Raw genomic sequence first — 13,587 nt, 5'->3', positions numbered from 1 at the left:
TTGGGGGTCAAGCTGCTCATTTCTGAGATAACAGGTAGCGTCTATGACTACCCTAGTCCCACACATTTTTTCAAGCCCTGTTCATTCGTGCAAGATAAACAGTATTGCCTTGTAGCTCGTTGAGTATTCTCTAAATACATTACTAGTGAAATCTTTAGCAACTGGGATTTTTTTCTTAAATTTCTAACTGGATTATTTGACTAATTCTTCCACAGCTTTATACACTGTGTTTTCCTAGATAACCACAGAATGTGTATACTAACATGCCTCAGTCATTCTTGTATTTGTATACATTTGACACCCACTAGCAGGTGATGTTATTATGTTTGTATTACGTGGTGTTGGTAAACAGGGTTCATTAAAAACATTGATTTTCATATCGTATATGTATGACTGGAACATTGTTATAGTTAATAATAATAATACTAATAAACATCATAATTTTTCACATGTACCTAAAAAATACACCTGTCTCTGCAGGCCCATACGCAGGATTTTTAATGGGGGTTTGGGGTGCGAATTCCTTGAAATGGGACCAATAGCAAATTTTTTTTTTTTTAATTTACATGATGTTATCTAATTTTGATAGAAAAAATGTGGACTTTTGGTAATTTGGGGGGTGGGGTTGCATATGCACCAATCGCACTCACCCTGCATATGGGCTTGCACTGTGTTTGTATACACCCATCTATGATGGGTCGTATTATGGTATGGTGTCTGTCCATTCATCCGTCTGTTAACTTTTTCTTGCCCAGACCATATCATACATACAGATGCATACAGGTGCATACAGGACCATCAAACCTCGCATGTAGGAACAACTTGGGATGGCAGTGTGTGGCATACTGTTACTAGGTCACTGTGACCTGCTTTTCACAGTCTACTGCATATAACAGTAAATCCTTGTCCAGATCATATCTTGCATACAGGACCATCAAACCACACGTAGGAACAACTTGGGATAATGGTTGGTCCAAAACAAACTGTTCATCCATCCCATTGCAAATATTTCACATATTTAGACTTGAATCATACCCGTAGCATATTAATTAGTATAGATATGGTTTTCCATCAAACTTCTGATGGGCGTACCATATACCTCACTGTTAATCTTGTTCAGTTATGTTACTGGAACACCGGTACCACTGCTTATTTCTGAGCATTAAATGTTTTAAAGAATACCCTGTGTTTTACAAATACATGGCAATATAATATTGACTAATAGTTTGTAACTATTCACTGATCCCATCTACTATACATGTACTAATACAAGTTAAGTTTAAAAAATGAATAACTTAACAGCATTTAGACAATACAAGTTATAACAAAATCATTGGCTATGTTAAAATAGTTTATTGTACTGTTTGTTCACGTGTAAAAATAACAATAAAGTAACATTTATGTAACATACATAACAAAATATGGCAAACAATACACTGTTACAAAATATGTATACAGAAATGTATAATTAGCAAAAGCATTATATATGACCATAATTAATATACAAGCATTATATTGTAGTTAAAGGGGTCACAGTTAAACTGTCAATAAATCTAATTAAATGACACCCAGAAATATGTTAACAATATATATCCTGAATTTATTTTACAAATAGTGTAAACAAGGTGGAAGAGTGTACTGAGCAAACCAGTTTTTAAAAATGTGTACTATGTTAAATGCCCACCCCTAACACTTGCAAGTTTAGTGAAACCTTCACTAACAGCCACCAGTATTAAGTAGCCACCTGGGTTAGAAGGCGGGACATAGCCAGTGTTTGAGATTAAAAAATTTGGCCAATATCCCAGATGGATACTAACATTCCAAAATCTGGTATCCCACCTGAGAATCTAGTATCCCACTTCAATGAAGTTCATAAATAACATCGTAACAAACTTGGATGACACTGTTCTTGTTCCCAATCTATTGCTATTCCGCAATCGATATTGCGGAATTCGTGAAATTCGCAATCAAATGGAATCGGCATAAATATTTGCTACATCTATTTTGAGTAATACTGACATAAATTAATATTTAGGAGTAATCTATAAGTGTTTCTGACATTACTAATGATAAACCTACCTGTATCAATTTTCTGCAGATGTGGAATCAATATCTCAAATAAAATTTGAAGGGAGGAAACATTCAACAAAAATAATAGTGACTTAGCGGTTCCCAGTCTATTGCTACACTGCTATTGCTCCAGTGTAGCATTAGACTGGGTATGAGTTGGGGGAGATATTGTTACGGCATAGCATTAGACTGGGTATGAGCTCGAAAATACTGTTACTTCACCAATGAATGACGACTTTCATTGTTTCAGCGGGGAAACAACATTAATAAGGTATCCCTGTGGGATACTGGGTAATTGAAGTCTGGTATCCAAAATTAAATTCTAGTATCCCCGGGATATCGGGATACCGTTAATCTCGAACACTGCTAGCCCAGTGGTAAAGTGCTCACTTGATGTGTGGTCTGTTTAGGATCAATCCCCGTCAGTAGCCCCATTGGGCTATTTCTCGTTCCAGCCAGTGCTCCACAACTGGTCTTACAAAGGCCGTGGTATGTACTATCCTGTCTGTGGGATGGTGCATATAAAAGATCCCTTGCTGCTAATCGAAAAGAGTAGCCCACAAAGTGGTGACAGCAGATTTCCTCAATATCTATCTGATGCCATATAATCGTAAATAAAATGTGTTGAGTGCGTTGTTAAATATTATTATATTATTAACTGACCTGTATTAAACAGCCACCTGTCTTAAAGGGCCACTTTTTAATACTCCCTTTGGTGACTGATTAACATAGTCTTGGCTATAACTCATATACATCACATAAGTGCTATATAGATAAATGCTTATGTATAAGTGCTATATTTAAAAAAAGGCATATGTAAAACAAGACTTAGTATAGTACATATAATATTTATCAATGTAAAAATAACCCCTGTTGATGAGTGTTATTAATGTTATTTGTTGTATCATACTTTAATGTTACCAGAATAAGATTAAATATGATACATTAAAGTACACTTACAACGAACATGCTTAGAACGAACTGCTCTTATAGAATGAACTGATCGTAAAGTCCTGTTTTATCTCCCTATACATTGATAACCAACTTGTACAAATGTGTACGACGAACTACTGCTATAACGAAGTAACTATCATGGTCCCTTCCAGTTCGTTATAAGAGTACTTTACTGTAAATTAAATGTTTAATCTAACAAAAGTCAGTGAGTTGTTGGTGACTACTGTATGTTCGTCAAGTCACGGATATATAAGTCATGATTTGTAGAAATGTAATATTATATTATCTGATACTACCACATCAAAAAAGACTAGCAATGACGATTGTGCCATGGTAGGGGGTGCAATTTATAAGTTTCCTATCAGAGTAACTGTGTATACATGTATTATTTATTTGTACTCAGGGCAGGATTTACATCAGTCACCAGAGATGCTTGGGTAAGATCAAACCTCCTTTTGGGGGGGAGGGCGTGCGGGATGTAGCTCAGTGGTAAAGTGTCCACTTGATGCCCGGTCGGTCTAGGTTTGATTCCTGTCGGTGGGCCTATTGGGCTATTTGTCATTCCATCCAGTGCACCACGACTGGTGTATTAAATGTTATGATATGTGCTATCCTGTCTGTCAGATGGTGAATGTAAAAGATCCCTTGCTGCTAATCGAAAAGAGTAGCCCATAAAGTGGCGACAGCGGGTTTTCTCCCAGTATCTGTGTGGTCCTTAACCATATGTCTGACATCATATAACCATAAATAAAATGTGTTGAGTGCATTGTTAAATAAAATATTTCCTTCCTTCTGCCTTTTATTGAGTTTTTCTATCACAACTAGTGCCCCACAACTGGTATATCAAAGGCCGTGGCATGTGCTGTGCTGTCCTGTCTGTGGGAAAAATACTTATATGTTAATGTTTTAAAGATGTGCTGGGGTGTCATTAAAGAGAGTCTCTTCTTTCATTCTCTAGAGAATTATAGCTAGGACACCTAAGACACTTTGATGTGCTGGGGTGTCTTTAAACAAGGTTTATTCTTTCATTGTTTGGAGAATTATCGTCAAGACGCCTGATGTGCTGGGGTTTCATTAAAGAGGGTTTTTTCTTTCATTCTTTAGAGAATTATCATTAAAACACCTAAGAGCACATGACGTGCTGGGGTGTCATTAAAGAGGGTTTCTTCTTTCATTCTCTAGAGAATTATCACAAAGAGCACCTGATGTGCTGGGGTGTTACTGAACATTTTTCCTTTCCTAAACATATACCAGCTGGATGTAGTGTAAAGGCCGTCCCACATTAGTGCAGCGCGTCGGCAGCAAAAAATAACTTCCAATGAATTACCATATACATACCCCCACTAGCGCAGCGCGCCAACAGCGCGTCAACGTCAGGTTTTTTCCCCCGATTGATCCAAAAGCGATTTTTGCCGCTTGCTGCTCTGACGCGCACAGAAACGCTCAGTTTATGATGTTATAATGTTGTAATATTTTAGGTCTTCCACCAAAAAACCCCACCCATTATTAACGAATATCTTTATTTTACTGAAAAACAATGCCAAAACAAAATATTAACGAAGAAAGGTTGATCATAGAGGTGCAGAAACAACCATGCATATACGACATCCAGTCGGTTAGTTACAAAGACACGGAAATGGCAGCCAATGCCTGGTTAACGATGTTGTGTACCCAAAACTTCCGTTTTTCTTTTCCCCTTTTCAGCTTTTGTTCTCTCTTTTATTTCTGTTTGACACGCTGCGTATATGTGGGCATTATTGACGCTTCACTGCTGACGCGCTGCTCATGCGCTGCCGACGCACTGCACTAGTGTGGGACGGCCTTAAATGTATATCTAAATGTCAAGACAGTTTGCTGTAATCCTGAATCACCATTTCTGTAGTGAGTTGATGGTTAGTACATGCATTATTGTTAGTTTTTTAATATTATATAGAAAAACAAAAACTGAGAGACAAATGTATTACTAAAAATGAAAGTAAGTTGGGCAATGTTTACGAGTCGGCTAAGATTTAAAATGGAGTATACCTTTCTAATTGAACCTGGGCTCATGCTTATAAAATTTTACCGTGTATTCGAAACTGCATTTTTCGAACGGATGAGGATTTCTTTTTGACACCAGGGCGAGGTAGTATGGGATTTAAGAATGGGAACAAATTCCCAAACACATTCTTGCCGCTTCAAAAGTTTTAGGAATACGCACACCAGAACTGTTTCGAATACACGGTTAGTGTCTAGTTTAAAATCTTTAATGATTTGTTCAACAATTTATATTTGTTGCCATGATTTTAAAGTCTCAAGATGTTATTAGATGTCAAGATGTTAATGTAGATTTTAAAATTTGTATAAGCTTGGGACCTGATGTGAACAAGAAGCATTGTGGTCTACTGTAACATAACCAACGCCAGTAAGAGCCACAGACGAGAGAATGAAATGTCCACGTGGCTGCTGCCGTTTCCAGAAACAGGCTTCTTAGCACACATCTGACAACAAGCCCTTTCCAGTCCTTGATTTTGTGGATCATAGCAAGTCGTGCCGTAATTAGTAAGTTCGTAACAGTCTGGTTTTGAAATGTGGTCACCATACTCACAACCTGAAAACAAATGACTGAAAATTAAGTATATATATTTATTGGAACAATCACACAGGTCTTTCTCAAATAGCTACCCAATAGGAACATAAAATATATATATATTTATCCCACTTCCCCCTTTTCTTTCTCTCCTTTGAATTCTGTCTCATGTCTTCCCGATCTGGCAACTTCTCCTATCTTTCAACTTTTGATGTCCACCTCCACATCCCTGTCCTTGTCTCTCCAAATGCAACATGTGCTTGTCTCTTGTGGCTATCCGTGCCATACACCTGCCATTCCCCATCAGCTTTTAGCTGTGGGCTTAGTGTGATCACTTTGGGGAGTGTTCAGTAGTTACTTTTGGCATTGTTAAAGAGGCAATTGTAACCACGTATTATACACCCATACTACTGGCAGTCGTTAGTGCAGTGGTTCAGACAAGCTTTATTAGCAGCAGAAGATGAGGATACTAGGTGGGTGTAGGGAAATAAACAGAGACTGCACCCGTGGAGGAAGTTGAGATAAGTAGGCAATGGAGTGGACAGCTCAGAAGAAACTGACAGAAAGGGTCGAAACAGATTGAAATCGTGGAAGAAATTGGAAAGGTTTTTATATTAACTTAATGAGAATGGTAGGCAGAGGGTGATAGATGAGAATGATGAGTGAAAGTGTGAGCCAGCTTTGACGGGATTTGAAGCACTGTCGTCAGAAGAAATGATTTAGACAGTTATAAGCTTAAAATCGCTACCCTAATTTCCAAGGTACGTGCTTCCTCTGTTTCACATAAAATACATTTTTAGTTATTTAAACATCGGGGCCCCGTTCCATGAAGCGATCGTAGTGCTGAGATCACTTTTAATGCATGAGGTAGTTATGCACTTAAGGTGATCTTAGCGCTGAGATCGCTTTGTGGAACAGGGCCGTGATGCCGTATTCACTAAATTCTCACAACTTTTCGATCTTAGAGTGCAATGCAAAAAGACTTGCTAGGACAATGTAACGTTACTTAACAGCAAGCCCTGTAGAAATGGTATTGGGAGTTGGGGGGGGGGGGGGGGCACAATCTTTGCTGAGGGAGGCACAGTCTGGTGGAAGAGGGCACAAGCCACATTTTTATATTTATTTATATGGGGGGGGGGGGGGGGGTGTCACTGGCCCTCTGGTTCCTATGGACCCGAAGAGAGCTTTGTGAATTAGGCCCCAGGACAACACTAATAAGCAAGAAGTTACGAGTAATGTGTAATTAAACAGTGAAAAAGTTGTAATAACCGAAAATATTTTACAATGTTTATAACTGGAATCGGTGCCTTGAATATGTGGACTACTAGTACTGGTATACTGAATGAAGAGGTGGTGCTTTAGCAGGTTTAACATTATTTTCAGTTAAGAGTCCCAGACCCTAGTTTCAGCCCGTGAAAATGGACACTAAGTTTAGTTAATTTACAAACCTGTAACGCATTTGATAATGTTAGAACACAGTGAAACAGAAGTCTTTGACATTGAAATTGTGAAATACCCTTAAAAATAGGTTAAAACTTGACTCCATAACCGTTATTTGTCAGACACATGTGTTTTTTAAAATGTAAAAAATGCATTTTGTGGTATTAGAAAAAACAGGATGCCAGAAACACTTTGGTTGAACAGAAATGGATAATCTAAACATTAAAATATAAGTAATGTTTAATTTGGTGCTCATAAATGGGGGCAAATATGCTGTAGTGTTTAAAAACTAGGGTCTGTCCTTTTATGTGTTTTTTGGGGGTTTAACGACACCGCTAGAGCACATTGATTTATTAATCATCGGCTATTGGATGTCAAACATATGGTAATTTTTCACATAGTCATAGAGAGAAAACCCACTACATTTTCCATTAGTAGCAAGGGATCTTTTATATGCACCATTTCACAGACAGGATAGCACATACCACGGCCTTTGATATACCAGTTGTGATACACTGGCTGGAACGACAAATAGCCCAATGTTGATCAATCCCAAACAGACGGTGCATCAAGCGAGCGCTTTACCACTGGGCTACATCCCGTCCCCCTACCCTTTAATCCCAGGCATTTACTATTTGTGTACTGAAGTATGAGTGTGCAGTAATAGCCAATTTGAAAAACATATTAACAAAAGAAAGTAAATATATATATATATACATATATATATATATATATACATATATATATATATATATATACACATATATACATACATATATATATACATACACATATACATATACAATGTATATACATATATATATATATATATATATATATATACAGGGCTCACGCGACCGGGCAAAGTGAGCCCAAACTTCGCTCCGACCAGCCTGACTTCGCCGTGCCAGTCACCGTAAGGCGAAATCTGTGTCGCCTTTTTAAATATAGTCATCACTTGCAATGTACACGGATGAATGGTGACGAATGTGAGGAATGCCTATTCATAGATAATAATTAAGTGTGAAGTGTCTGAGAGTTTGAAGAGAGACTGGCGTTACAAAATACCGGTAGACTCTCTAGCTCAGGCAACACCCATGGTAGGTTAATCTACTAACAATACTCAGCATGGAGTAGTTATAAAATGAAATGAGAAGACAAAGTTGTGAGAGAATGAATTCTAAACGGCTAAATTAGTGCTGTTCAGTTACATTTCATTATTTCTAAAGAAGGCGACATGTGGAAAGGTGATTTGAAAAAACAAAAAACAACTATAGAGCACATATCCATCAATTAGCAGTACAGACGGTCAAAAATAAAATAAAATACAGATTGTAAAAGTTGCACCTGTATTAAGATAACTTATTTTTTGCGTATTTTAGTTTTTGGATTAAAAATTCAAATCTCTCTGCTGTTAAAAACTTCGCCCTCTCTAAAGTTTGAGAGAGAAGTGATTTTGCTCTATGATTTTGACCTCGCGTGAGGCCTGCATATATACATATATATATATATATATATATACAAGTATATACACATATATACACACATATATATATATATATCGACGGCGAAATGACAAAAGGTCGTAACTACGCTTTTGGCGAGAAAGCACTTTTTGGAATTTCCAGGGTTAGAATGTTCATATTCTGCTTTTATCAAAAGATCATAACTATCGGTCTATAAGAAAGTGGTTGACTGTCACAAGACAAATAGTTGTATTATAACTGGTCCAAGAAACAAAATGACAAAATGTATCTACAAAGCGGGAAGCTAGAGTGTGGACATGACGCTCAGCATTGCATTATGTTCACATATTACATGGATTACATGTAAATAAAACCTGTTAATTACACATGTATGTGTATTTAATCCATGTACAGATCTTACCTCATTCCTTCAACCTGTGTTAAATTCTAGATCAAAATGTCGTAATTGACATTTTCAACTACATTTCAGGTGTAAAATGTCGTAAGTACATTTGTAGACCTGACACATAGGGTAAAACGTCCTAATTTCGGACGTAGCCGTAACTATGGTACACCCACTATTAAGTAGTTATCACTATTAACTGTTAATATGTTCACATAACAACGACTAACAAAATAATGTATTTTTCGAAAAATATTCAGGTTTTTTAGCTCCTGTAAAATTTTGAAAAGTGTAGTTACGAGGTTTTGTCATTTCGCCAACAATATATATATATATATATATATATATATATATATATATATGTATATATATATGTATATATATATAAATATATTTTTCCAAATAGAAAATTAATTCAGTAAATAAAAGGTCATAATGAGCCTATAATGTTGAAGACATTGATAATTTTAATAGATATAAAAACAATTGGGATTTATTCAGAATAGTTAAAAATAAAGAACAACTAAATATACACATTTCTTTTGTTGCACTGCAACTGGACATACAGATGGATGTACAGAACACTATTGTATGCACATTGTTCCATAGGTTGCTAGAATATTGAATACATAGAGGCTGTTTCAAATACAATTTTTATGTCAACGAGTGATGTGTGAAAATATGGTTTCACACATCACGAGTTGACATAACAATCATATTCGAGAAAACACCATGAAATGGTCTATTTATTATATACATATTTCCTAATTTTTGACAGTATGTTTTGCTTTATGTTAATATCTTTCGCTTATCCTATCGAAAACATGTAACATCATGATATATTTCTTCCGATGGAACTTTTCCAGAAGATTTACTTGACCATAGACTTTTTAAAAGAAATTTGAATAAAAATTATCTTTATTTAATTATTATTTTAACATTTATTTAATAATACTGCTGTGCAAAGATACCTGACAAAGCGATCCTCCAAAAAATCCCACAAAAACAAGACAAAGTGAGATAATTTAATCATGAACATTTACCCAAAAAGTAAATATGATTTCTATATTTTCACTGTAGCTAAAATACAGTGAAAATATTACTTTTCACTGGATATCACTTTTATGGTTTCTGTAGATCTGTATATTTCATTGCTATGTATATAATAAAGATGTAAAGGTAATAATGTATTCTCACCTGTTGCATTTATGTTTCTATTGCTTTGACAAGTCTTACAACAATAGTAAGCGATGGTGCTGTTGTAACACATGTGGGGTTCTATCTTAGCACAGTCGATCCCTGTTGATGATGTCGTGTCGTTACATGACCATGTAGATGTGTCATGTTGACATGTGCCACAGCACTTGCTGTCCTCCATCTTTCCATTAGGATAGATGCTGTGACAATACCGAGGGTCACAGTTTGTCACTTTATCACCATACTCACACCCTAAAAACAAAAACATCAATATTTTATATGTGTTGTGTGTATTGACTCCATTTCAGTGATTGAATTCATGAATGAATGTTTAACGACACCCCAGCATAAAAAAATACATCAGTTATTGGGTGTCAAACTAAGGTAAATGAAAAAATGTAGTGATGATCAACATCAATATGAAAAATTTCAAGAGTTACATGTAAATTAAAACACAGTGTAAAGAACTGTACCAAAAACCCCCACAAATATCACAGATAAATAAAATTAAAATTTATAATAAAATTTAGTATTACAAGGAAATTTCAACAAAAGTTCAGGATGGAAACAAAATGATTCCATCACATTTCTTCTATCAAATATATCTTTTTTAGTTCCAGTGAAGTCTTGCAATGTTTTATAAAACAATTTAAACACTGTAACGTTATATGTTCTATTTAGGCTTTCCTTTTTTCAAACTCAAAGTCTTCATTGTGCATTATATACTGATCTGTTTACTGGGATTATGAGATATATGGACTGGGGAGAGACATTTTGTCTGAACGAATTCAACATTCAATAACACATCTAAATTTTTTATACATGAAATAAAGAGTAAAATAGATTTTCCCAAATGTCTGTCTCATGTCTCTCCTTTGAACCTTTGATAATGTTTAAAGACACCACTAGAGCACATTAATTGGATGTCAAATATATGGCCTCGGTGGTGTAGTGGTTATGCTATTGGGCTTCAGGCTGGTAGGTACTGGGTTTGTATCCCACCTGAGCCAATGAGGGATTTTTCATGACAGTACCGGCTCCAACCCAGAGCGAGTGCACCGTTAGGTTCAATGGGTAGATGTAAGGCCACATACACTGAATTTCACCCACTTCACGGGTGTGATTGAGTGTATGACCCCACATGGGAGATGATTACCCGGTATGCACTGCAGGTTCCGTGTACCCCGGGCTTGGGTGATACCGAGATAACTCAACTGACAGCAAGCGTGGAGCACGGCCCTGTCAAGTAGTCCCATACCCAAATGGAAGTACTGCAGTTACACCATTAATCTTATCATCATCCATGTTTGTAATATCCAAAAGAAAAAAAAAATGTCTGTGTTAAGTGTTTGTGGCATTTAAATTTTTTTTTTTTTTTTTATTAATAATCGGTAATTTTTTACTTGTAATCTTAGAGGAAATCTACTACATTTTTCCATTAGCAGCAAGGGATGTTTTATATGCACTTTCCCACAAACAGGACTGAATATACCACAGCCTTTGATATACCAGTCGTGGTGCACTGGATGGGACGGAAAAACCCCAATCAGAGAATGGGTCCACTAAGGTGATTTGATCTTAGGACGCAAGCAAATATTCTCTACTGACTGAGCCAGATCCCACCCTCCTTATTTACAGTAAAGGTTTTTACATGCACTTTCCTATATACAGAACAGCACATACCACATCCTTTGTAGGCAATATACTAATTGTAAAGGACTACCAGTATTAAATTAACAAAATACGAACAGAATAAACATGTATTAAGCTTCCAGTAAGAAAAGTACCTGGCACATTTCGGAGAATCTTCTTGCACGTTTGACAACACTGCACACGGATGTTCTCATCATAGCAGAAGGCAGCGTACCGGTTGACCAACTCTTCACAAGTCTGCTTTTGATATGAGTAGAATGGCTGGTCACCATGGACACATGTTTCTGGAGAAAATAATGGTTACTTTTGTTGTAATATTTAACAGCAGGGCTTGAATTTAATGAAGGCACAGACAGCAATTACATAATATGAATTGCTATAGGTCAGGGGTTTTACAGATGACAGGATTTTGTCATCAGATAAAAATTATTGCCATCTGTTGAAAAGATTATTATTAGTCCCCTACCCATCCAACCGGAGGGGACTATAGGTTTCATCTCCGTCCTGTCTGCCCCACATTAGTTTTCCGGATGTTTTTGTCAGAAAGCCTTGAGATATTGAGCTGAAATGTTGCGTATAGCTTTATCGTTTACTGTTACAAATCAAGTGGTGATTTACCCATTTTTGACGGAGTTATCGCCCTTGAAGTTAGAAGATGTATAAAAATATATTTCCGGATGTTTATTTTTTGAAAGCCTTAAGCTATTGATATGAAATTTTGTATATACCTTTATCATATACTGTTACTGATCAAGTTTAACTTTTATGGTGATTTACCCACTTTTCACAGAGTTATGGCCCTTGAAATTAGGAGATACGAAAAACATTCGAGTTCGTTAGGGGACATGCATTGCTTTAGCAATACTCTCTTAATGTTTGTTATTTTTGTATTTGTTGCAAAAGTTACTGTTTTAAAATTGCAGGCTCAAAATTGCAATCAGTGAGCATTTTGCCTATGGCAAAAACATTTCACAATTGATGTAGGTAACAAATCGCCAGCTTCGAGACCTGACATAGACTGTATTATTTATATATAGTTTAAATTCCTATTTTAAAACACCCTCTCTGTTAGTTCTTCACCCTTCTCTTGTTAATTTGAAATAACTGTGCATCCTCAAGGCACAAGTCCATCTATTGTAGTTGCAGATGTGGGGGTGATTTCATTTTGTTTTTGGAATGGAATGTAACTCAAAAAGGCTACTTGCCTAGCTTAAAAACTTTGCTATTTGATTATAGAATTGTTATACACTAGGACAATTAAGGAATTTACAGAGCTGGAGAATTTAAACGAACCATATTCAGTCATATGAATAATCATAATATTCAGGATGTTGGTAAATTAAAAAAAAATATCTTCTTCTTTTTTTAGCAAAATTGTTTTCTCATTTTTGGTTTGTTTTCCAAATGGAAATAACCAAAATGTATGTTTGTAAGTCCATTTGATAGTGCAATATAATTTATTCAATATACAATTATGTGGATTTGACTCTGGCAATTATTATAATTTTATACAATTAATGTGTCACTCGTGCCATTGTATTAAATAAATTACTGCTTTTTATTATTATTATTTTTTTAATTTGACTGAAAGTACATTGTGGTTCTTGCTTGTATCACAGGGGCTCATGAGTTATTTTAACTTGAAGGAAGGAAATGTTTTATTTAACGACACACTCAACACATTTTATTTACTGTTTTATGGTGTCAGACATATGGTTAAGGACCATGTAGATATTAAGAAAAGAAAAGCGCTGTCGCCACTTCATGGGCTACTCTTCGATTAGCAACAATGGATCTTTTTATATGCACCATCCCACAAACAGGGTAGTACATAC

General features: G+C 35.9%; 1 protein-coding gene across 1 annotated transcript in view; it reads right to left on the bottom strand.

Moving 5' to 3' along the window:
• Positions 1 to 4,969: 4,969 nt before the first annotated feature.
• The window catches only part of LOC121381847 (A disintegrin and metalloproteinase with thrombospondin motifs 3-like), a 31,107-nt gene continuing 22,489 nt past the window's right edge, over positions 4,970 to 13,587 (bottom strand). The window contains exons 12-14 of the mRNA XM_041511215.1: positions 11,887 to 12,036; positions 10,100 to 10,351; positions 4,970 to 5,614 (exon numbers count right to left, since the gene is read on the bottom strand). Of these exons, the coding sequence (XP_041367149.1) occupies positions 5,406 to 5,614; positions 10,100 to 10,351; positions 11,887 to 12,036 (611 nt within the window). The 3' untranslated portion in view covers positions 4,970 to 5,405. The remainder of the gene's footprint in view (positions 5,615 to 10,099; positions 10,352 to 11,886; positions 12,037 to 13,587) is intronic.

Source organism: Gigantopelta aegis, chromosome 9, assembly GCF_016097555.1.
Source record: "Gigantopelta aegis isolate Gae_Host chromosome 9, Gae_host_genome, whole genome shotgun sequence".
NCBI lineage: Eukaryota > Metazoa > Mollusca > Gastropoda > Neomphalida > Peltospiridae > Gigantopelta > Gigantopelta aegis.
The sequence above is the reverse complement of the archived record's forward strand: the minus strand, read 5'-3'. Positions and strand labels throughout refer to the sequence as shown.